This window comes from Cebidichthys violaceus, unplaced genomic scaffold (genome assembly GCF_023349555.1).
Source record: "Cebidichthys violaceus isolate CVI_PGR_0920_01 unplaced genomic scaffold, fCebVio1.0.p SCAF_17, whole genome shotgun sequence".
NCBI lineage: Eukaryota > Metazoa > Chordata > Actinopteri > Perciformes > Stichaeidae > Cebidichthys > Cebidichthys violaceus.
The window spans coordinates 2550619-2573189 of NW_027176340.1; the positions used below are offsets into that span (position 1 = coordinate 2550619).

The 22571-nt window shown below is 42.4% G+C and overlaps 3 protein-coding genes across 6 annotated transcripts; 1 reads left to right on the top strand and 2 right to left on the bottom strand.

The window, feature by feature from the left end:
- Positions 1–1784: 1784 nt before the first annotated feature.
- LOC137873702 (cytokine-inducible SH2-containing protein-like) lies at positions 1785–5334 on the bottom strand. Of its 2 annotated transcripts, XM_068712026.1 has the most exons (3): positions 4793–5334; positions 3779–3935; positions 1785–3514 (listed from the first exon to the last, which is right to left on the bottom strand). In XM_068712026.1, the coding sequence occupies exons 2-3, from the start codon at positions 3915–3917 to the stop codon at positions 3009–3011; spliced, it is 645 nt and encodes a 214-aa protein (XP_068568127.1). In that variant the 5' UTR covers positions 3918–3935; positions 4793–5334; the 3' UTR covers positions 1785–3008. The 2 variants fall into 2 exon arrangements, with proteins under 2 accessions (XP_068568127.1, XP_068568128.1); XM_068712027.1 differs by lacking the exon at positions 4793–5334 and having other exon boundaries at positions 3779–4737.
- Positions 5335–6590: 1256 nt separating this feature from the next.
- LOC137873706 (WD repeat-containing protein 82-like) lies at positions 6591–18287 on the bottom strand. 3 transcript variants are annotated; one of them, XM_068712036.1, is made up of 17 exons: positions 17834–18287; positions 17519–17619; positions 17303–17369; positions 16690–16789; positions 16166–16282; positions 15919–16074; positions 15763–15832; positions 15528–15670; positions 11453–11626; positions 10702–10797; positions 10489–10593; positions 10090–10104; positions 9971–10012; positions 9740–9865; positions 9400–9550; positions 8058–8179; positions 6591–7917 (listed from the first exon to the last, which is right to left on the bottom strand). In XM_068712036.1, the coding sequence occupies exons 1-17, from the start codon at positions 17992–17994 to the stop codon at positions 7750–7752; spliced, it is 1914 nt and encodes a 637-aa protein (XP_068568137.1). In that variant the 5' UTR covers positions 17995–18287; the 3' UTR covers positions 6591–7749. The 3 variants fall into 3 exon arrangements, with proteins under 3 accessions (XP_068568137.1, XP_068568135.1, XP_068568136.1); XM_068712034.1 differs by lacking the exons at positions 15528–15670; positions 15763–15832; positions 15919–16074; ... (3 more) ...; positions 17519–17619; positions 17834–18287 and adding exons at positions 11734–11811; positions 12644–12671 and having other exon boundaries at positions 11453–11631; XM_068712035.1 differs by lacking the exons at positions 6591–7917; positions 8058–8179; positions 9400–9550; ... (4 more) ...; positions 10702–10797; positions 11453–11626 and adding an exon at positions 15065–15425 and having other exon boundaries at positions 17834–18272.
- A 61-nt stretch (positions 18288–18348) lies between these two features.
- LOC137873705 (pseudouridylate synthase RPUSD4, mitochondrial-like) lies at positions 18349–21896 on the top strand. The gene is made up of 7 exons (XM_068712033.1): positions 18349–18421; positions 18656–19193; positions 19807–20014; positions 20106–20199; positions 20517–20667; positions 20761–20858; positions 21365–21896. Exons 2-7 carry the CDS (start codon positions 18782–18784, stop codon positions 21563–21565), a joined length of 1164 nt encoding a protein of 387 aa, XP_068568134.1. The 5' UTR covers positions 18349–18421; positions 18656–18781; the 3' UTR covers positions 21566–21896.
- The last annotated feature ends 675 nt before the right edge of the window (positions 21897–22571 follow it).

The window sequence follows — 22571 nt, forward strand, 5'->3', positions numbered from 1 at the left end:
GAGACAAAACAAAGTTGTCACTCATCTGGTGACAGCTGCTTTCCTACGGTGTGACAAGAATGTGTGCATGCAGCATTAAGTTGCTGAGTTTGACTTATTTTACTCTGTCTTTCTACTTAACGGCCACCGCTCTGACCATCCTGTTGTATTGCAACAGTCTGGCCTATTCTATTTCTGTGGTGCATTATGCTCCTCCATGCAATTTAATACAGATGATACAATTTAGCAGACGCTTTTATCCAAAGCGACTTACAATTCAGTTCTATTTACACACCGTAGACGCAGTGTTAAGTGTCTTGCTCAAGGACAGACTAGCAGAGCAGGAGCTGGGAATCGAAACCACCAACCCTCTGATTGAAAGGCAGCCCTGCTCTCCACTTAGCCACGGTCACCCCTTAAAAGTTATCTAGATTGATAGCGTTGATATGCCCTCGAGTACAACGTTTGATCTCAAAACAGCAAAGCTAAGACATGATTTATGGTTATGGCTGAATAAAGAGAGTCTCTTCTTTTGTTCATGGAGTGATGAAGACTTATACGATTGCAATCTGTAAAGTTGCAGCTTTAATCATGCTATATTGTTTGTGTGGGTAGCATACAAGTAGCAAAGTCACTACACCACGTGCGCATGCAACATTCAAGCTTTCTATTGTGATCTCATATTGTGTTTTGTTTTGCTAAAATTGGTTATCATGGGATTTTAGCTGAGCTTCTTCCTGGGATGTGGGTGTGCAGGATGAATATGTTGCTACATGTTTAACATGTTCTGTGTTTTTTCATGTGCACAACTTTCCCCAGTATAACAGGCCTACATGGCCCCAGGTTTCCGGTATGGTAATTGATAATTGTGCAATTTACCTATCAAAATTTGCAGCTAATAAAACGACCACAAACCAGTTGACATGCAGTGAACCTGAGGCTTTCCCTCTTGGTAATCCAGCTATGTAAAATACTTATACGTAACATTTCCATTTTGTGCTACTTTCTTCTACTCCTATATTGTTTTTAGGGAAATATTGCACTTCTTTTACTAGACTTTACTTTAATGGTATACCTTGTTACTTTACAAATTCCAATTTTATAAAACATATACTGAGCTTATAAAATGAGTTGCTTTGTTACAGGTTACATTACCAGCATTATGTAAAGAGGTTCAAATTAGCTCCACCTCAGGTGCATTCAAATTCTGTTTACACATTGACACACATATAATTATAATCAAATTATACTGTATATATATATATGTATATATATATATATATATATATATATATATATATATATATATATATATATATATAAAATAACACTCTGAAAGAAGCTATTGCATTATAAATACTTTAAGTACACAATACTTTAAATTGTTGTATTGCTACTTTTACAAAAACCACATTTTTTGTTCAGGTCTTGTCATCTGTCAGTTGTTCTGTTGGTTGATATTGACTGCAGGTCAGAAACGTCGATCCGCTTTCATGAACTAGATAGAGATTGTATTGAGAAAAGTGTTTTGATGATGCTGAACATGTTTAAATGTTCCACACAGATAGATTGAGACAGACAGAGCGAGAGTCTGTCCTCAGTTGGTGGAGAAGTGTATTAATAACTGCAGCTCTTTCTCTAATCCCGATAAGAGGCTTTCTCAGTACTGCTCAGTTCCACCTCGTGGAAACCAACTCAGGCGTGTTTCCGTGAAAACGCTACTAATGCCGCACATTCATCTGGATGTTCAAGTTGACGGTCTTTCATCAGGGAAAAAAGGTCATGAAAAACTTTGAAAAAAGAGAAACATTTCTTATGTTTTATTTCAAAATAAGTTCACAGGCATATGCTCCTCTTCTGAGAATAAACCCAGTTTTAAACAGATGTCCCTAAATAGCCAACAACTGTTTTTTTTTCCCCCACAGCCTTTGATGTTCATGCTGGTAATGATTTTGTAAAAAAAATGATCTTTTAGGAAAAGCATTCTGCACATAAAAGAAAAAACAAAATACACACTTAAGCCTGTGTTTTATTACATCTTATAAAATTGCTTGTCACCCACCTCTGGCCTTCCAATCTGCATGTCAAGTAAGTCAGCGTGACCGCATACAATAAGTAATACCTTGTCTTATAAATGTACTCTCAACTGTCTGAATTCTTAATTATACTGAGACTAGATTCCAGCATGTCCAATAAAACACATACAGAAAGAAGTAGAGTCATAACAGTGACACTCAGCAGAGGACAAACTCCCTTAATCCAAACAAAAGAACGACAGAAACACAAGCTGTATCAGGACAGCCATAACACATTCAGGGTAAAAAGACACGTTTAAGAGATTTTGTGATGACTGTAATAGTAAAAATGTGTTACATGAGATGATCGAGAGTGTTGCCATGCCTGAGGAAGATCTTACAGAACGAAACTTTGTCTTAAAATGAGAAATAATCTGTTCATTTGGAGCCTAGCCAGTGTGCAGACCTCCGCTGTGCCCTGTGCATCACTGCCGGCTTAACCGTGGTTCATCAGTTTCATTGATTTCATGAAGAGTGAATAAACACTGCTTTGTTGGACAAATCTTTGCAAACCTCAGGTCCCCACATAAAGGAGCTCCAATGCAAAGAAAACAGAGATCCTCAGACACAAATCCAACTTATTTCACATGATATTTCTACAGGAACAACGAAGCAACCAGTAGCATTTGGGACCAGTGGTCTGAATCATGCAAAAACCCTACATACCGCTCTTCTTATTTGTGGGAACTGGCACAAATAAAGAGAAATAACTCGCATATTGGCATTGTAGACATACATTCAATTTACAGTAGCTGAAATCGACATATGAAAATAAAATTAAAAAAATATTACTTAGCAGTATCACTGTAGTAAGACTGAGCTCAATCATTTCAATACGCTCCCTCTGGGACATTCGGGGTGTCAAGCTGTCCCAGATTCACAGTGTGTGGTCATGGAGTGCGACACTGACCCACGTCCCCGTCTCTGTGTCCTACACCAGAGGGACAGAGACCCTCATATGGTGAAAGGGTAGTCTTGCAGGTAGCGCAGCAGAGGCTTTGGGAGTGGCACCCGGTCGGGGCAGTTTGCGTGTCTGTTGACGGTGAGGCGCGTCAGGTGCTGCAAAGAAGGGAAGGCCTCTGGTTTGTGCAGCGGGCGCGCCAGCTTTAGAGGCACTACGCTGTCCTTAGCCGCGTGCTTGCCAGGGTCAGGCTTCGTCTGGGGATGGACGTCATCGGACGCCTGGCCCTGTGGCGTGTGGCCCGAGGCCTTGTAGTGCTGTATCAGGCTGAGCACATCCGGAAAGGACTGCAGGTGAGGCAGGCTGGGGGAAATGGAGTCCAGCCAGAAGGAGCCCCTGCTGTAGTTTATGCGTATGCTGGTGGGTCCACAGCGGGTCTTCACCGACAGGGCGAGCATGTACTGAGGGTGACTGCTGTCCCGCACCAGAAACGTGCCTTCAGACTGTTGTAGGAGAGCTTCCCGGGCCTCACTCGCTGAGATGGAGCGCCAGTACCAGCCTGGGATCAGACAGGTTTGGATATCAGTTTATATTATTTTTTACCTTTACATGAATGTATCTTTGGTGAATATAGCCATGTGAATGGTGTTACTAGTGGTGGGGTTAGGTTTGACTCCTCAATTATCTCCACAATACTACCCGCAAAGCATGTGCCACAATATTCCCCATATTCAATAAATACTACTTTATTTTAATCAAATCAAAACAGTCATTTTCAATGAAATAAAACGTGAATTCAAAATCAGTGGGACTGCTGGTGTACCTGAAGTCTGTAGGTACTGGAAGGTGGTGGTGATGCAGCGGAGGTCCTCTGCTGGGTCAATGGTTGACGGAGAGGGACGGGGGCGGCACGAAGCTCCTCGTTCCTCATGATGGAAAATGGTCAACGCTCGGGCAACCATTTCTGAACGACGGGAGCCCTGTTGATGAACGTGCAACGTTGCATGTTTGGTATCGAACGAAGACGTTTGTGCAAGCTGATATTGTGTTCTGTTACTCTCTCAAGTAAAAGTAGCAAACGTTTATAGTTGATATGAGATAAAAAGCACAAAACTAAGCAACCAGCAGTGGTGGAAGAAGGTCTCAGGTCTTTGTACTTAATTAAAGTTAGCAATAACTCAGTGTAGAGATACTCAACTACAAGTTATGCATTTAAAATGTGAAAGTATTAGCTTCAAAAGCATATTTAAGGACCAAAATGTAAACGAACTCATGCAGAATAGCCTATTTCAGAATAATATTCTATTGTTGAATTGTAAATAATTCATTAATACGTCACTTTAACGTCGCAGCTGGTAAAAGTGGGGCTGACTTTGATTACTGTAGCTTGTGAATTTCACCAAGGGTTCAATAAAGTGTTAGCTTTATCCATAACAATATATCATTATGTATTTGTTGATTATATGTTGTAATAACCAGTAACTGAAGTCATCAAATAAATGCAGTGGAGTAACGTACAATGTTTTCCTCTAAATAATGGAGTAAAAGTATGAAGTAGAAAATGTTAATACTCAAGTAAAGTACACGAAGGCCTCAACATTGTACTTAAGTACAGTACTTGAGTTATTGTAGACAACATTACAAGACAAACGGACTAAATGAAAAAAAAAATCTGTTAGTAAAAAAACAACACAACACAGAATTATGAATATCTAATTGATAAACTGCAGTCAAACAGTTATTATAGTATTATACTGCCCGCATACAATCTAGAATAAAACAGACTTTGAAAACACGCGAAAAAATATTAATGTCATTCGTTTAAAAATAATTTTACCTTGAATTAAAGAAACTCATGGAGCGCGCGACCAGTTTGGTAAACTGTTGAAAAAAACAGTCCAATGAATAATCCAACAGAGTCTCACAGTAAACGCGTTTTTATCACAGCGAGATGATAAAGAAAAAGAGAAAAATAGTCCTGGTTGGGATCTGTTGCAGTCATAAAGAGGACAAATATCCGTGTGTGTCGGCGGCGGCGTGCAGCGAGTGAAGCCGTGAGACTGAGTGTCTCTCTGTTCAGTGGACTGCAGGACAGAAAACAGCTCGGTTCAGTTTGGACTGACGGAAGTTCCAGGAATCAGTTTCCAAGAAAGGTTTTGTGTTTCAGCGCCCTCACTGACACACAAGCTGCTGCGCTCTGTCAAAACACACACACACACACACACACACACACACACACACACACACACACACACACACACACTCTGTCAACACACACCACTTTCGGTACGACTTTCACAATAAGATGTAATCACGCCGCTCCAAAGTGGAAACTTTGTGAAGAGAAGCTCAACCTTTGCGCCTTACAGGACAGGATGAAAACAAAAGTGTTAACGACGTTCAGGTGTTGCAGACAAAGCTGATCCTAAACCTGCTGTGGGAAATGATTCATCACTCCGTCCTCATTCTAGGTCTGCTAACTGAGGTCACGAGTCCAAACCCGCCGATGTAACCTAACGCGTTTTGATCATTGGACTTTGTCCCTTTTATTTCGTAATATGCCTCTTTACATACAATAGCTGGAATTAAATAATAAAAAAGAAAGCTGTGCAGTATTGTCAAGAGAAGCAGGATACTTTACAACGTGTGTGTGACTTCCATTATAGCTAGATTGACCTGCTACACTGACAACTGAGCGTCTAAATCTGCATTTATTCATATAATCATTGTTTTATTAAGAGGATCTGACTGTAGAGTGTTTGTTTCCTCCATCACCTGGTGTTCTTTCTAAACCAACATTATTCAACCTTTTATGTTGAAGGAAATGAGCCTTACTTCCGGTAATGTTTGAGTTACCTCTGTCTGCTTTAATGCAGCTGCCAGTCATATATAATATATATATATATATATATATATATATATATATATATATATATATATATATATATAATATATATATATATACACACACACACACACACACACACACACACACACACACACACACACACACACACACACAAAAACACTACTATGTGAAACACTATGAAATACTCTCTATATATACTTAGCTGGTACATTTAGTGTCATTTGACTAATATTGTACATTAAATCATAGACATTTCTTCCATCACGCTGTGACCAGTTGTCTTTCAGTGTTTATTTCTTGTTGTCATGCAGGTAATTGCCGGCAAATGGCAGATTTGTTTTCCTGAACCGTGTCATGCCAGCAGTCAGCATGTCTTCACAAAGTCAACGTTTATCATCCTCACCCACCTCACAGTTCCCATGTACAAAGATAACAACCACTTGAAAGCTGACGGTCAGCTCTGAACCGTGTTTCCAGGAAAACCCTGTTCACATCAACTGTCTGTCCAGAGCAGTATGAAAGCAGCAGAACTGCACAGCTGAAGGCTTCTGTGTAGAGAGATTTCCTGGAAAACACACACACACACACACACACACACACACACACACACACAATTGACCTCTATACTGAGCCGTAATCCCTGCTGCTGCTGCTGCTGCTGCTGTCCCGCGTGACTATAGGGTCTATCGCATACGTGCACACAGTCGGACAGAAATGAGGACATATAAGCGCTGCAAAATAAAGAAAATATTTTATTGTAGGACCATGTAAAACAGCCTTCAGGTGAGTGCAGTCGAACCTCGCTCAGGTGACTGAAGAAGGCAAAGGCAACTTGCATGTTGATCCACGGTAAAGCATAGGCTGCCTGCACCAAGGCAATACAAAAGAGAATCCACCCTAAAACAGAAATTTCATAGCCATGTCCAGATGTGAATGCCTGAATCAATATCAGTGAAAACCAGTGGTATTAATAATTCCAGAGATGATGGGAATGCTGCCTTCATCTTGGACAGTAATGGACAAATGTTAACCATAAAAAATATTGCAACCTTTTAAACAGCGAGTTGTTTTTAGAGGGCTCTACTTAGGTACGGATTAAACAAACAAGATATAATGTGGAAATGATGGAGCTTTAGAGGTGCTGGTCGGCTAATTCAGATATAAAGCTAAGCTAAGCTAGCTGCTGGCTGTAGTTTCATATTTAATGCACAAACATGAGTTGTATTGATTTTCTCATTTCCCCAAATGTCACATTCCTTCTGCAATAATCTCCACACTGTCTGACAGTATCATACTGATTGTGTGTCGCCTTGTTAAAACGTGTTTATTGAAGCTATATTGATATTCACAGAGTGACACAATCAAACCTAAGACTCCATGTGGCTTCCAACATTACACGATATGGACAAATTATAGACATTTCCCCAAAATTCAGCCTGACATATTTTTTGGTATACGTTTTAAATCTCGCCTGCAAGTGAAAATAAAGTTCCGCATGTACGTTATGGCTACCCAATAGTTTGTAATGTCTGACAGAGTGTGGATAGGTAGAGCCTTTACGAAGATAAGCAACACTGTAGATGACTTCAACATGTTTTCATAAACAATTCAGCTGAGTTTATTAATCTTAATAAACCAAAAAGATCAGCCACCCCCCCCCCCCGGTTAGACTCTTAGCTATCACGTTCATAAATGTTTTATTTCACCACAGCAAAATAGAAATGAATTCTGCTTTATGGTGGATCTACGTTTTTTTCTTCTTCCTGTTTTCAGTGTGAAATGTGTGACCGCAGTAAAAAGAAGAAATGGCTAGAAGCTAAACAGTCAAATAAACAAGTCAATTCATAGATATAGTGTTGGTGTGCTTGTGTTACGCGTGTATAATGCATTGTGTGTGTGTGTGTGTGTGTGTGTGTGTATGCTCTCTAACTCTCCTCCCCGTTCTCCCCTGCCCCCTTGATGAGGCGTTTGTTGCCCCTCTTTCCTCCTGGTCCTCGGGGTTTGGCAAAGGCCTGCTTCAAGGTGTGCTCCATTGGGTGCACCTCCTCGTACAGTAAGTCTTCTGTCAGGCCGTCGCCATTGTCTATCTCCAGCTACACACACACACACACACACACACACACACACACACAGACACATATTAATGGCTACTCTTTTCAATACGATGACCAGGTTACAGATAAGTGATGGTGACCTTGTTGACTGTATTATTTGTGATTTGGGTGACCTGTACCTTCTTGGTGACCTCCAGCTGGTAGTCTCTCTCGACCTCGTCCAGTAGCCTGTTCTTACAGCTGGAGTATAACATCCGTTCCTTGATGCTACAGGTGTACCCGGGCATCGAATATATGAACACTGGAAGAGACGTAAAGGCGTCACCTAAGCAGCTGATGTCTGCGAATTCAGAATTGCTTATCATTTCTGCTATGAATAAAAAAAATAAAACGTATCAGACGCTGAATAACACACTCACACCTCTGAACTACACACACAGAATACTAGAACATCCCCTCATAATAACTCGGCTCTCGGGGAAAAGACTCAAAGCGAACACACCCCGTCTTCTCAACAGTCCTAACTGCACAACCATCAAATTAGTAAATCGCTCCCCAGTTCTGCACCAGCACTAGAACTGTATTTTAAAGCACTTTATTCTTACTGTGCACTAGATTTTACTCTTGGAGCAATCTCTTTCATCCACTCATGTATATACCTTTTTTTTAATGGGGAAGTGGTTATGAATTATCTGTCTTTTATTTTATTTCTTATGCAAACCACATTCAAGGATATTAATCAATTTCTGCATTGTACTACTACTGTATTTTATTTCTTAAACTGCACTGCAACTATTATTCTGTTTTTAGTTTTTTAGTGTTTTTTTAATGTTTCAATGAATGTTCTTAATTGTTTTTAAATCTCCTTTTCTTTAGCATTATGTTTTGGTGCTTTTAATGGTTTTATGTGAAGCACTTTGAATTGCCTTGTTGTTGAAATGTGCGATACAAATAAACTTGCCTTGCCTTATGCACGAGTCCTCACTGTTAAGTGACTTTGTTGTTCTGTTATGAGCACACAGAGGCAACTTCCTAATAAATAAGGATGTGGAAGTGCTTGTGTTGAAAACTTGTCGGCGGGAGCTGCTGGACCCGGTCTCTGAGTGACGTTTAGTCAACTACATGTGGCCTCTGTGAAAAGACCAATGAGGTGAGATTCTTTGAAAGCTGCTTTTTTTTTTTTTTAGCCTGAACCTGAAAACACGACCTTGAACTCTGAGGTTGAGTTACAGTGATAACATAGTCACGTGATCCACTGTTAAAAACAGTTATTAGTGCAGCTTTAAGCTCGGGTTTGGGACCAACATGGAGTCAATTGACACAAATGTGAGGTTTTGATTCCATGACAAACATACTGAAGAAAAGATATTCAATTTCCCTTATCATAATCTTTCTTTTTTTTCAATAACAAAACCCGTGATATATCTATATGATACCTGACAAGCGGAGCACATGATGTTACTTTGCCATCCCTGCATTAGCCCACCACCCTGCTCACATCTGCGGTGAGACAGTACTGACCCAGTGCCTCCTGCCGCTGGCCCTGGTGGGAATGTTTGAAGATGAAGAAGTGGTATCTGGGTGAATCGGTGGGAATCCTGTAGGGCAGCTCATGGGTCTCTGTAGGTTTGGTGTGAACCAGCTCAATGGTCTCTTTCTCTACATCCAACCTCTGCAATGCAACATACACAAACGGACTTTGTTCAGGGGTCAAGGTCACGCACAGCCAATTTTGACCTCATTTTACCGTCACACGGACGGTTTTCTGTTTCAGAAAAACGTCCTGACGATTGCTTTCGGTTCTGTTTTCATGGCGCACGCCATGTAATCGGTAAAAAGTTTTTTTTATATCTGGGCTCACCAGCTGTATGTAGTTGATGCGTCTCTGCTTGAGTTGCTGCAGAGCTCGTTTGGCCTCTTCTTGTAACGGGAATGCAAGACCTTGAAGAGTCTGCGCCCTTTTGTCTAAGCCAAACTCCATTGTAACCTGTGGGATTTAAAAAAACAAACAAATACAGAACAGGATCAATCATGTTGCTATGTCCCAACACAGAGCGTGAAATGCCGGTGAGTCAAACAGATTGCAACAAACCCTCGCGCGAGCCGTTGGAGTCCCAATTCGTCTCCGTTCATCCTGTGGATATAAACGATTTTAAATCTCTTCTTCAGGCGCACTCAGTTCAACTTGTAGTAGAAAGAAATTGTACATACCCACATAACTTTATCCTGCAGGAAGACAGCGGAAGTATACAGAATGAGTGCACGACGCATAACGTACGCTTCATATCATATTCACAGTTTGTATTGTTTAGTTAGTCATTTAAGGCATAAAGGTGACTGTGCTTTACCTCCCTCTACATGGTCCATCAGCCCCCACCATCGAATGTTTCAAATCCAGGCTAAAAATCGTTTTATTTTCTCTGGCTTTCTACGTGTTTTAGGTATATGAACGTGTGTTTTTGTCATCGTGTCCTTTTCCTTTGTATCGTGTAGAGCAGTGTTGTAGTCAAGACCAAGTCGTGACCAAGACCAGAGTTTATCGAGACAGAGACGAGACCGAGTCATGAGCCTCCGGCCTGTATAAATAAGCCGAGTCGTTTAAATTTCTACCTCTGTGACTTTGATTCGTTGTAATTCCTGCTCGGCTGCTGTGAGCGGAGCCGGGGAGCAGCAGGAGGACATGTGTCGCAAGTATCCCTGGAAGCAAAGGTCATCCTGCCAAAAACAGCAACACAAACAGGTTGGCACTCAGTCACCAGCGGTTGACGATTCACTGATCTGTCGTCATGCCGGAAGGGGGGGGGGGAGGGGGTTTGCTCTCACCTCGACCGTGCCGAACACTTCATCTCTGACGTGACCTCCTCCGAACTCTTTCTTGAGTGTGGCTCGGGTCGCTGCATACACCATCTTCTGCCTCACCTGACAGACAGACGGGGGGGAGATAGTGACACAACAACATCAGTTACCTGGATCTCTGTGGTCATTTTGTTGTTGTTGCTTCACTTGGATGTTTGAACTTCACTGTGCAGAATGACGTGTGTGCAGAGTTTGACACCGTAAGTTGTTTTTTTTTTTTTTTTACAACAATTCCACTGACGGGGGCGAGTTTCTCTGTTCAAATCTGTGTGTTGAACCTTTGAATGTAACAACATATTATATCATACACATTATGATTCAAAGCAGAGTGTTTTTGTGTCTTACACTTTATTGTTTCTGGTCTGTTTTAGTCACTTTTGGTAGGAATTGTAATATAAAGGAGGAATGATGGATCTTCAGAACAATGAATATGTGGAATGTGTAATACCACATATACAATTAACCGCAAAGCCTTTTTTTATTTTAATATTTTTACGATCTAAGCCTGAATTCATGCTGAAAATGTTCTTTTGCCTCCACTTGAAAATAACTTTCAAATCATACCCAAGTTAAAGATTTATAGCAGTTTTTCAGTTTCAGTTTTGACTCAGGATTAGGGTCATTTTTTTTTTTATCACAAAAAAGTTTGGCAGCAGACTTTGAACGACTAAATTCGATCGGTTTTTATTGACGCGTCAATTAAACGCTCCAGACATACTGGGGATTGGTCAGGAGACCAGGCGATGAAGATCCACTCGTATCCCTGTGCATTCTGGGAGTCCAGACGGTAGAGGATGTAGCAGGGTTCCTGAGGCGTGAGCAGAGGAAGCAGGAAGTGATCGTAATCCTTGTCCCAGCTGTGTGCTGGCTCTCTGTATGAATCTAACACCAACTCCTCTGCAGACAAAAAGAAAAACACGCGTCTCAGGATTTAGTGAAGTCACCTGAACGCTTACATGTGTCAAATCTCTCTGATTACTAGAAACATCTCATGTTTACCATTTCTGATGACAATCTTCATTATTCTGATGGCTCCTCCTCTCGCCCGGGCCAGAAACTCTTTCAGCTCCGATGTTGCTAAAGTAATATAAGGCGGACAAGTCAAAACTGAGGATGGGGGGGGGGGGGGTTGAAAGCAGGTGAGACAGTTGGGTAAGTAAGAACCTGAGACTCCACTTCAGGGAGAACATTTGATCCACTGCCAGAGAGTCACGCCATCACCTACAGTGACTCGGACCAAAGAACAACTGAGACATTTCAGTCAGAGCCTTAAAACCGCCACATTTGCCCCCCCCCCCCCCAACAATTTTCAAACCCACGAATGGAAGTTTGGTACTGAAAACCAGAGTTGGCTATTTATTGCAACGTCCTGCTTCTCTCTCTCTCTCTCACCATGGTTACCAAACACAGCAGTCTCATAAATGATGTAAGATCAGGTGAGAAAGGTGAGAGAGGTACGCTTCTGCCAGCCCGTCCCCCCCAAAACGCTCCAATTACCAAATGCCATAACACACGTTATATACATACGTGGCTCTTAAAACTATCCACAAATGCCTGTAGGGGCTACATATCATGATTACTGGTATCACAACATAGAAGACGGACATTGTGGATCAGCTGTACACGGTACAGGCTTACACTTTTGTAGGTGTGCAGCCTTTACAGTCCACAATTTATGAGGATCTATTAGGATCCACAGGTTTATCAATGGGACCACTTAAAGATGATCTTAAAAGAGGTTATCAGAGAATATTACCAGTGGGATTAGGAGGATGTATTACATGTTATGGCACAGCTTAAAAGCTAAAAAGATCATTTGAAAAAAAACACTGAATTTGAACTAAACTATTACACACACACACAAAAAAACCCTCTGCTCTATGAAAACGTATGTAAACGCGCGACTTACCGTTAATTCCAGTTTGGTGTGACATCTTTTTGCCGTCAGCTTCACACTCCTCTCATGCAAGAAGGACCAGGTCCAGGTCTCTGCGTCCTCGCTCGTCTCGCTCAACAGGTAGGCTGGCCTCTCCGCTGACGGCAGACAGATGGACCCATGCGCATCAGTGATACAAACGCCTCGAGGGTGACTTGGGAGATTCCGAACACTTGAAACACAATCTGCGGAACTGTGGCTGATGAGTAATAACGTGCCTGTCAGTGGATATGTCACCCTAACCACTGATCTAAAACTCTTCGCGTATCGATGACCACAACTTTAAAAGTCTCGGTGGGGGAGCGTCTCCCAAGTCACGCGTTGTCCTGTACTGTACTCTGTGTGCGCGCGTGAGGCCATGAAGAAATCCACTGCTCATCAGTGGTCAGTACGGTGTTTTCAGACGCTGTCAGTGCGCCACATGCAACAACGTTTTAACACTCGTTCACATAGTGGCTGATCAGCTCAGCAGACGGGCAATGATCTCAAATTCCAGTCGCGGAAATGTGACACCGTGCAACAATCTGACCGCCACAATTCACCACTGATCACCGGAGTAAAAATGGGGGTCTCGTTTTTAATGTATTTGTGGTCAGTGCATGTTGACTCGCACGCAATTAAAATGTGAGCACGAGGTTTCTTATGGCGAGACATAAACACCTTTTATCCCAAAAGTTTGAGGCTAAAGAGCTCCGGGTGACTTGTGAGAGGAGTTGGCTCCTGAACAGTCAGTACTAATGGGATCCATTACTGGCAACTGACAAAAACACAAACAAACATCATCAAGGTCACACACGTGGCACACTCCCAGGTTAGTGCAGGATGTGCGATAGGGAGAAATGGAAAATTAAGAAGGTGAATGCCGAATGCTCAAACCACCACACCGTGTTCCTCTTCTCCTTTCACGCATCTTTTGTGCACGCGCGCACATAATGGAGGGAGGTGAGAGAAAGATAAGTGTGTACCTGTGAGGTTACCTGTGATGGGATCATCCATTATTCACTCAGCGGTGAGCGCACGAGCCAAGCATCGATACATTATTCAACAGAACCCCCCCCCCCCCCCCTCTCCTCCACTTCAGGAAGACACACTTTATGTGCGCAAAAAGATAAACACCCATTCATTAAACTGATTAAAGCTGCTCGCTTGCATGTGTGTTCACAGCAGTGGCGGTCGGTGTGTTTTATACCTTCAGTGCTGTCCTACTACATTTGAACCTCCTCCTAATAACCTCATTATGACACAGCTATACGGGTTATTATTTATTTTTTTCGTGTAAAAAAACCCCTCATATTCACATAACACTGCAACATTTGACAAGTGAAATAAAATGTTACACGGAGCTCAACACCTATGAGGACTGCAAATATCACAAAAACGACACAACATAAAAAATGAAGACGGTAGTGAGGCTACTGCAGATGTAAAACAACAAAACAAAAAGCAGTTCACTTACCAAAGACTTCTTGCATATCTCTAAACGTTAACTCTTACTACTACAAAGTTCTGCTAGCTAGTTTCACAACAGTCATGCTAGCCCACTGACCAATCAAGCCTCAAGTTAACGCTGACGTACTCGTAGGCCAGCTAGAAGGCTCTGGTACGTCAAAGAATACGCCCAACATGTCAAACTAACGATCTGATTGGTTGAAGACAATCAACAACATCGTCCCCATTAATTAAACTGCAAAAGGAATTCACTTGTAATTCTGAAGGCCTGCACATTCACCGATCCGCCGGTCGATCTCCCGCTCCATCTTTCCCCATAAGACCCCGAGATACTTGAACTCCTTCGCTTGCAGTAGGCACTCCGTCCCCACCTGAAGGGAGCAATCCACCGGTTTCCTGCAGACCACCACGGCCTCATATTTGGAGGCGCTAACTCTCATCCCTGCCGCTTCACACTCGGCTGCAAACCGCCCGAGCGAATGCTGGAGGTCACGATCCGAGGAGGCCAACAGGACCACATCATCTGCAAACAGCAGAGAGGCCCCCGAACCTGACGTTCTCCACCCCCCCCCTTCTTCTGCGCCTAGATATCCTGTCCGTGAAAGTCACAAACAGGACCGGTGACAAAGCCTTCTCCAAGTCCACAAAGCACATGTAGACTGGTTGGGCGAGCTCCCAGGACCCCTCCAGTAGTCTTGCGAGGGTAAAGAGCTGGTCCACTGTTGGCCTAGTGATGGCCTATTTCAATGGCAAAATAAAAAATAAATGTAATACTTTTTTTCAAAAAACAAATACCTTAATTCGTCAGATTAATCGATGATGATAATAATCTTTAGTTCGAGCCCTCGTACTGTACAAGACTTATCTAAAGTATGATAAAACTAAGGATGTCAAAAGAAGAAGAAACAGTAGCTCATATTTTCATCTAAAACCATTTATTACAAATATTCAAACAGTAAAACACTGATTATTATTTAGTTAAAATTCACATGAAATATCAAGAGACACGGTTTGAAATGTTAAAAGGAATGAAATGTACTGACTGGCATTAAAAACAACCCTGAGGTGTGTGGGATTGTGTTGTCCCAGCGGCATCAACCCTTTTCAAAGTAAAAAACAAAAAAAAAAAGCAGCTACAAATTAGGAAAGTCAAAGTGAAATATTTTCCTCTGATAAACTATCAGGCCTCGTGGTTCTTATGCTACATCACTGCATAGCTGTGACATGTTTAACGCCGCCGCCGCCGCCGATGACTCTCTTCGGAAACATCCCGCTACGTTTCGTCAATACACGGGAGCCAAAATGTCTGTTGAAAGAACAGAAGAAGAAAATGAACTGAGCACTCTGTCCACGGCAGTTCGTCCAACAGCAGCTGCCGCACACTAGAGACCGGTACGTTCGATCTCACCATGTTAGTGCAGGCGCTGGCGAACGTCATGTATCTGGGGTTGAACTGCAGAGTGTTGATGGGTCCTGGATGTTTCCCGTCCAGCACGGCGACCTTCATCCCGCTCTCAGTGCTCCAAACGTGGACTCTCCCGTCCTCTGAGCCTGCACAGAAAGACGCATTTTGACACGCTGTCGCAACAGAGGTCTTACAGGAAGAGAAAAAATAAATATGAATATTCATTATTTAGGTTTACCAATCATGACAAACTGAGAGTCTGGAGTGAAGCAGGCTTCCAGGGAGATGCCTTTACTGTTGTTGTAGCCCTGAACACAAGCAAAGACACCTTCGAGCAGTCACAGTGGGCTAATATACAGACAGGTGTGCGATGCGATTGAACTACTCTACTTACAGAAAAAGTGTGCAGCACAGATCCATTGAAAGCATTCAGGACACGAATCATCCCTCCATTGGTGGAGATGAGAATCTGTTTCCCATCATTACTGAATTTGAGTCCAGTCCAGTCGCAGACGCGATTAAACCTCATATCAAAGGAGGCGAAGGGACCCTTTTCACAGAAGAGAACACAAGTATTAATAATACAGTATAACAACAAAACAAACAATAAAGCACAGTACACACGGTCATTAGCAGTTTACCTTGTCAAAAGCACGGAGGTCGTAGAGTTTAATGGCCTGCGATTCCACCCCTGCAGCAAATATCAGCCCGTCAGGGTCAAAGGAACACACAGGTTTCCCCAGTGGATTAGTCAAACCCTGAAACACAAACACACGCGAACAACTAAAAAAGAGGGTAAGAAGTTGCAACAGGAAGTCTGGATTTTGATAAGAGATATGGCAACCATATTTCATCCTTCCCAATTAGTGGCAATTTCTGTCATGCACTGTTCGTATTAATGGGTCTCCTTCAATCTGGTCTTTGTTCGCGGTGCGATGTCTTATTAAAGCACAGTGGTTTAGTTGAGAGGGTGGATATAAGTGTAGCAGTCAGGTCAGGAGACACCCAGTGGCCACAGGACTAAATGCTAATTAAAAAGGTGATTTTGAAACCCAATGAAGTGCAATAATTGACAGTGTAGTGATCTGGGAAGTCCTGCAGTAGCAGCTGTAATGACAGACGTGGGTATCAGAGGAAGTGTAAGGTGACAAGCCCGACTACTCACTTGACAGTTCGGAGCGCGCAGATCCCAGATCCGGATGGTTTCGTCCAACGAGCCCGAGATGAACGTATCGTCTACTGGTGACATAGAGAGAGCAATAACTCTGAAATCACAGAAGAAACACACTTTAAACATGAGGTAATAAAGCGTCGTTGTAGAGAAGCTAAACAAAGACCAGATGAGACAAGTGAAACATAAGGACGACCGTGGGGGAAAATAAATAAATGCTAATATTCTGTGTTTATGCTGTTCAGAAATGTATTTTAAGAATACATCTTTCTTTGTGTGTTTGTAAAACTGAAGCGACAATATTTAAATAAGCAATTAATAATGAATTAAGTACATTTTGGGGTTAAAAAGCTTCTCGAATGTCGCGATCTGCTGTTTTTCTGATGTATTTATCTGATGTTTTATTTAGGCCAAATCATTTTTGGATTAATCGACGAAATGAAACTTATATGGAATTAGTTTTGGTTGCAGCCCTAATGTTCATATACTTTTGATGCTACTTTTCCACCTAGTGTGCATACTTTGTATTCAGCACTGCTTTGTGAGCGCACATTGTTCACATTCATATACACGACGCCACATTTCTTCCCTTCCTTTGTCTACTCACCGTGCAGTGTGACCTGGGAAATACCTAATGTACTTGTTGTCAGAGAGTGACAGATATCGGATGGTATCTACAAGAAAACACAAAATCCATATTTTATTTTCCAAAACACATCAGAAGCACATATATGTGTATTATATATATATGTATATATATTCAGTTTATATTGTTTGTTGGGTGCTTCGTGCCGACAGCCGACAGTCGGTACTGACTTATTACCATCTAGTTTGTTGGAGCTGTAGACTACAGTCTGCGCATCTCCATGTGTGTAGTGGATGAGGTCCACTCCATACTTCTTGCTGAACATGGTCTTTTCAGGTCTGAGAAAAGACGCAATATTTAAACCTGTTAATCATTTGATCACCCGATGATGAACATGCTGCACAGCCATGGTCCAGACACATCCACGTGGACCAGTTCATCTAACATATTTAAACAATGTATGGGAATGCATCATTGTTTTCATGTATTCGGGGCGTGAATGCATGAGACAGTTGCTGTTTTGAATGTAATGATGATATTGGCTTCACTTACTTTCCTTCTCGGATGTCATACAACACAATGCAGTCGTCGTCGCTACTTGATATTGCATTTTCACCATTTGGGCTGAAGTCCACACAGTTGATTTTCTGTGCATTTTCTCGATATGTTCGAGCAACCCTGAAACTTCGCAACACGCTGTCTGTGATCTTCATGTCTGCAGCTTCTTCATACAAAGGGACCTTCTCCCTCACAGCTCCCTCTGATCTAACGACGCCCGCGAGTCGTTTCTCGCGAGCAATCCCTCGAGCAATATCATTTAAGAGCCTTGGCCGCAAAATAGCAACCTTACATTTTCAGAAAAAACAACAATGAAACCAAAACGTTACAATTACAAACATGCAATCGTGGAGCAAGGCGGCGTGCCAACGATACGCTCGGTTTGCGTATCATTGTCCGCCAGGGGGTCGGTGTCTTCAACCGACGTTTCATTCAGTGGCCTCGACGAATCGGCTAGTGTCGGGGAGGGAAACAAGCGCACCTACTGTAGGAAACAGGAAATACGTCACAACCGCTACAGGAAATGTTTGCTGTATGCATAGCTACGATGTAAAAACACCATGTTTACGTCTGCTTTTGAAGGTCAGTCCAATTTTTTTTCCAATATTATTATTTTTGTTGAGTGCAATTTGTTTGGAGCGGCTTGTGAAAGAAAATGGCTCGTAGTTTTTGTGATGTTTAATCCGGTGTATAATAACAAACAACTAAAAGTCCCAAAAGTGCACTTACTTTACAGAACTTAAATAAACCCAAACTCACTTTACAACTATTAAAATATTAGATTTATGTATTTCCTTGCTTTTCTTTTCTTTTTAGGTGTGCGGAAAATTAGTTTGTGCGCCTTTATTCTGAAAGGTGCGGCCCGGAAGCAGGAAACGGCAAGCATGTGTCCTCTGGAGTTTGTTTGTATCTCCATGCTAATGTGAACTGTGTTGCTCCACAATGAACCGCTGTAGAAGAATAGCTTGTAGTGACATTAAATCCGGTCTGACCATCATCGCCTTCTCTCGGGTCAAACCGCCGACAAACTGCCGCAGGTGTCCGGAGGCAGCGCGGTTCCTCAGCCGGAGCCATGCCACTGCTGTTAAACCGGCTACAGGCTCCGACGCGGGGGAGAAACCCCGGCTGAGGGCCATCGACCTGGCGCAGAAGGTCCAGCAGGAGAAGTCGAAGCCCCCGGCGGCGGAGCCTTCGCTGTCGGGCCAGCAGAAGAGGGTGATGGAGCTGAAGCGGTTCAGTCTGCAGCTGCAACATGTTCATCCTAACGTGCTGGCCAAGCACCTCCACAAAAGCGTGCTGTACCAGGACAAAGATGTAGTTGTCATCAACAAACCGTATGGCGTCCCTGTCAGAGGTAAACATTATTGATTTACACTGATGCACACTGAGTATGTAACGTCACAGTAAAGGTATGTGTTACATATCTTAAAGGGTGTGTGGGATTATTCTGCAGATTAATGGATGCACATCTTAAATTTCAGACCTACATTACTTTGCACATCTGCAATCAACCTGAGGTGAAATGATTTAGTAACTATGCACCATTTCCTCTAAAATCTAATCTGAAATTAGACAATTTGTGTCATGCCTGCGATTTTTTGAAGAGCTTTAATTTTTAAATGCTACATCAGAACGTCCTGGTTCTCTCTGAATGACACCTTGAGGTGGTCTGCTATCACCCTGAGGTGAAATGATATTGTAAATTTGCACCATTTCCTCTAAAATCTAATTTGAAGTTAGACAAATTGTCTCATGAATGTGATTTGAAGTTCGCCAACATGCAATACTGTTGTGCCCATACTTATGAGAATAATCAAGTATTTGCAAATACTATTGGTCTGCTACTATACGGTCTAGTATTACACTATCAGATTTGGAATAGGTTTTACATGATATTGGTAGAAATGTCAAATCCTGCTGAAGTTGGAGAATCTGGACCTGAATACGTTTGTGGTTGCTGCTCTCAGATGACAGTGGGGCCACATCCATCTCCTCTGTGCTTCCTGTTCTCTCCAAAATGATGGACGGGATGAAGATCAAGTCTGAGTCTCAGCTGCTCCCTTGTCTGAGGCTGGAGAAGGAAACGACTGGAGCTTTCCTGCTGGCAAGGAGTGAGAAAGTGGTGGAGCGCATACTCGACCTTCACAGAAATAACCAAGTGCAGAGAAAGTACTGGTGAGATGCAGGTCTAACGTGGGGATAGAAGGACAGCGCATACATTCTTAACTCGTTGGTTAGTCTTAATGTCTCCGCTGTTCCCGCTCAGGGTCATCACAGTCGGTGTCCCCGTTCCATCAGAAGGAGTGATTGACATCCCCATCATAGAGAGAGAGGTCACGGGCTCCCGGCCGCACTACAAGGTGCCTCTTCTTCTGTGGTTTTAATGCTGGAATAATTTGTTGTTTGCCAGTTAATTCATCTTACAGAAATTGAATTCCAAATATGATAATTAATTGCTGTTATCAGTTTAAAAAAAAGTACCAGTTTTAGCTTCAGAAATGCAAAGAGCTGCTTCATGTTCTACAGTAAATTGTTTATTTTCTGTCAAGATTTAACTTTCTGTATATTGACTATTTACAGTTGTTGCAAGAAAATCATTAGTTTCTCATTTAATACTTATTTAAGTTATTCTAGAACTGCTCATTTGAACTTATTCTTATATATTTTTTTTGTCCAGATGGCTCTCAGTCCTCTCTTCAGAATGAATGACGCCGGTGACGGCGTGACCAAAGTCCGTGCCCATCGGCAAGCTCAGGCTGCAGTGACCAAGTACAGGGTGTTGGACAGCAGCAGTGGTTGCAGCCTCGTGGAGCTCCAGTCTTTTACTGGTGAGACTGCTGTTTTTTTGTTTTTTTTGTCACAGGAATTAAGTGCCAATTCATTTTGGTAAATTTCTGCTCGTGTATCTTGCATGTCCACAGGAGGGAAGCACCAGATGAGGGTTCACATGGCACTTGCTCTGACGTGCCCCATTCTTGGTGACCACAAATATTCCCACTCGAGCAAACTGGCACCCCAGGTAAAATATGTTTCCAATGTGCCACACAGAACGGGTAATGCCAGTAGAACGTTCGCGGCATACCGCTAACAATCAGCAAATGCCTCTTTTAACGAGAGCGGTGTATCATCAGCGGTGATCAAAGAAGAACAAAGTGAGGCATATCCGTTAAAAGTCACACTATGGGGTGAGCCAGCCTGCATCCTGTACTTTCATCTCCCTCCCACATAGCAGATATGTTGATGAGGTTTCTCTTTGTACCACTTTTAAAGGTTGTGGCCTTTGGAAAACCAGCAACTCTTATGGTCTTACTGATTCTCAAACCGACTCTGTTGGCATCCTTCAATCTGCTGGGTCATTTAACTCACCAGCATGTCGAGGGTGGAAAATAAGCTTTTGTTGCTTGCACTTGGGTGTATTATTAAACATACACAATTAGGATAGAAGGACCTACATTTCTCAGTTTCTGTCGCTATATATATATCTCACGTAATAAGTCAGTAATCTGTTCATTTTTTGGTGCACAGAAACTACCAGAACGTGTGCTGGGAAAGCTTGGCCTGGAACAGAGCAAGATCCGGTACCTCCCTCTTCACGTTCACGCTCGACATCTGACGCTGCCGGGAACCCATGGAGCCGACATCAGCGTGTCCTGTCCCCTGCCGAAGTACTTCACACAAACGTTGACTCGACTGCGACTATCTCTTCCCGATGAAAAGGACCGTTAATAACCGCTTCAGCAATCCAAGCGACGTCTGAATGTGTCGGACGTCAGCTGGGAAGGACGTCAGACGTGTGTCAATTGAGTTCAATGGGAAATAAAATGATAGAGTGCTGCGGTCCTAAAACCCAGAAACGTGTTTCCATTATTGCCCTTAAATAACCATATTTTATACAGTCTGTGGTTTTCACATGTTGTAGTTATTTAACATCAAACCTTTCATATGCGTAGCGTTTCGTGAGGAGCTTTTCTAACCACATTCATAAATGACATTTCACCTTTGATATTACTCATGTTTTTTATATAGTGTACATCCAATTAAACTGCTATAATCATGACATATTTACAAGTTCCATTTCTTGCCACTTGGATGACCCTCTGTGGCCCGTCTGGCCAGGATAACTTCAGGTCCCTGATGCTTCACAGACTCCACAATTGTAGGAACAGAAAGCTTTGCCGAGATGTACTGCGTGTTCCTCTTCTGGCTCAGATGAGAGACGCCAAGACGGTCCCGAGAGCCTCCGGTCTGTCCCTCAGCCAGCCGTGATGGCGTTTATAAAATCTGAGACAACGAGGAAGGAAATATTAAAAAGCCGTTATTACAGTTGCTAAATCTTTAAAAGAGTCAACATGTTCAAACCACTGGAGGTCAAAACTGGTGTGGCCACACTTATTTAGTGTGAACGACCAATGGGAGGCGATCACGTGACTTGGATGATCACATGACGGGTGAAACTTAACTCTGTTCAAGGTGTTGCTTTCAATGCTAATGTGAAAATCAGATTCGGTATCTGTGAAGTTTGTGTATTTTTTTTATCAGAAGACATTCTCTGATATTATCCACCGCAGGAGTCGGGTCATCAACCCTCAACCCACAGGAATATGAAATCATTTATGGATAAAAACCAAAGTTGATACTCACGGTCAACGATGAACATACGATTGATCCATCCTCCAGACATCAGGACCTCCATGATGCTCCTTAATTGGTAATATGTTCATAAATTCATTGC

What these genes read in the sequence shown, in the direction of transcription:
- LOC137873706 (XM_068712036.1), bottom strand. Translation starts at nt 17,994, where the DNA reads ATGAAGATCACAGACAGCGTGTTGCGAAGTTTCAGGGTTGCTCGAACA. An exon ending in TATGACATCCGAGAAGGAAA is followed by an intron (nt 17,620 to 17,833) that starts GTAAGTGAAGCC and finishes GTCTTTTCTCAG; the next exon opens with ACCTGAAAAGACCATGTTCA. An exon ending in CTCCAACGGCTCGCGCGAGG is followed by an intron (nt 9,866 to 9,970) that starts GTTTGTTGCAAT and finishes TAAATCCCACAG; the next exon opens with GTTACAATGGAGTTTGGCTT.
- LOC137873702 (XM_068712026.1), bottom strand. Translation starts at nt 3,917, where the DNA reads ATGGTTGCCCGAGCGTTGACCATTTTCCATCATGAGGAACGAGGAGCT. An exon ending in CCAGTACCTACAGACTTCAG is followed by an intron (nt 3,515 to 3,778) that starts GTACACCAGCAG and finishes GTCTGATCCCAG; the next exon opens with GCTGGTACTGGCGCTCCATC.
- LOC137873705 (XM_068712033.1), top strand. Translation starts at nt 18,782, where the DNA reads ATGAACCGCTGTAGAAGAATAGCTTGTAGTGACATTAAATCCGGTCTG. An exon ending in GTATGGCGTCCCTGTCAGAG is followed by an intron (nt 19,194 to 19,806) that starts GTAAACATTATT and finishes TGCTGCTCTCAG; the next exon opens with ATGACAGTGGGGCCACATCC. An exon ending in GCTCCCGGCCGCACTACAAG is followed by an intron (nt 20,200 to 20,516) that starts GTGCCTCTTCTT and finishes TTTTTTGTCCAG; the next exon opens with ATGGCTCTCAGTCCTCTCTT.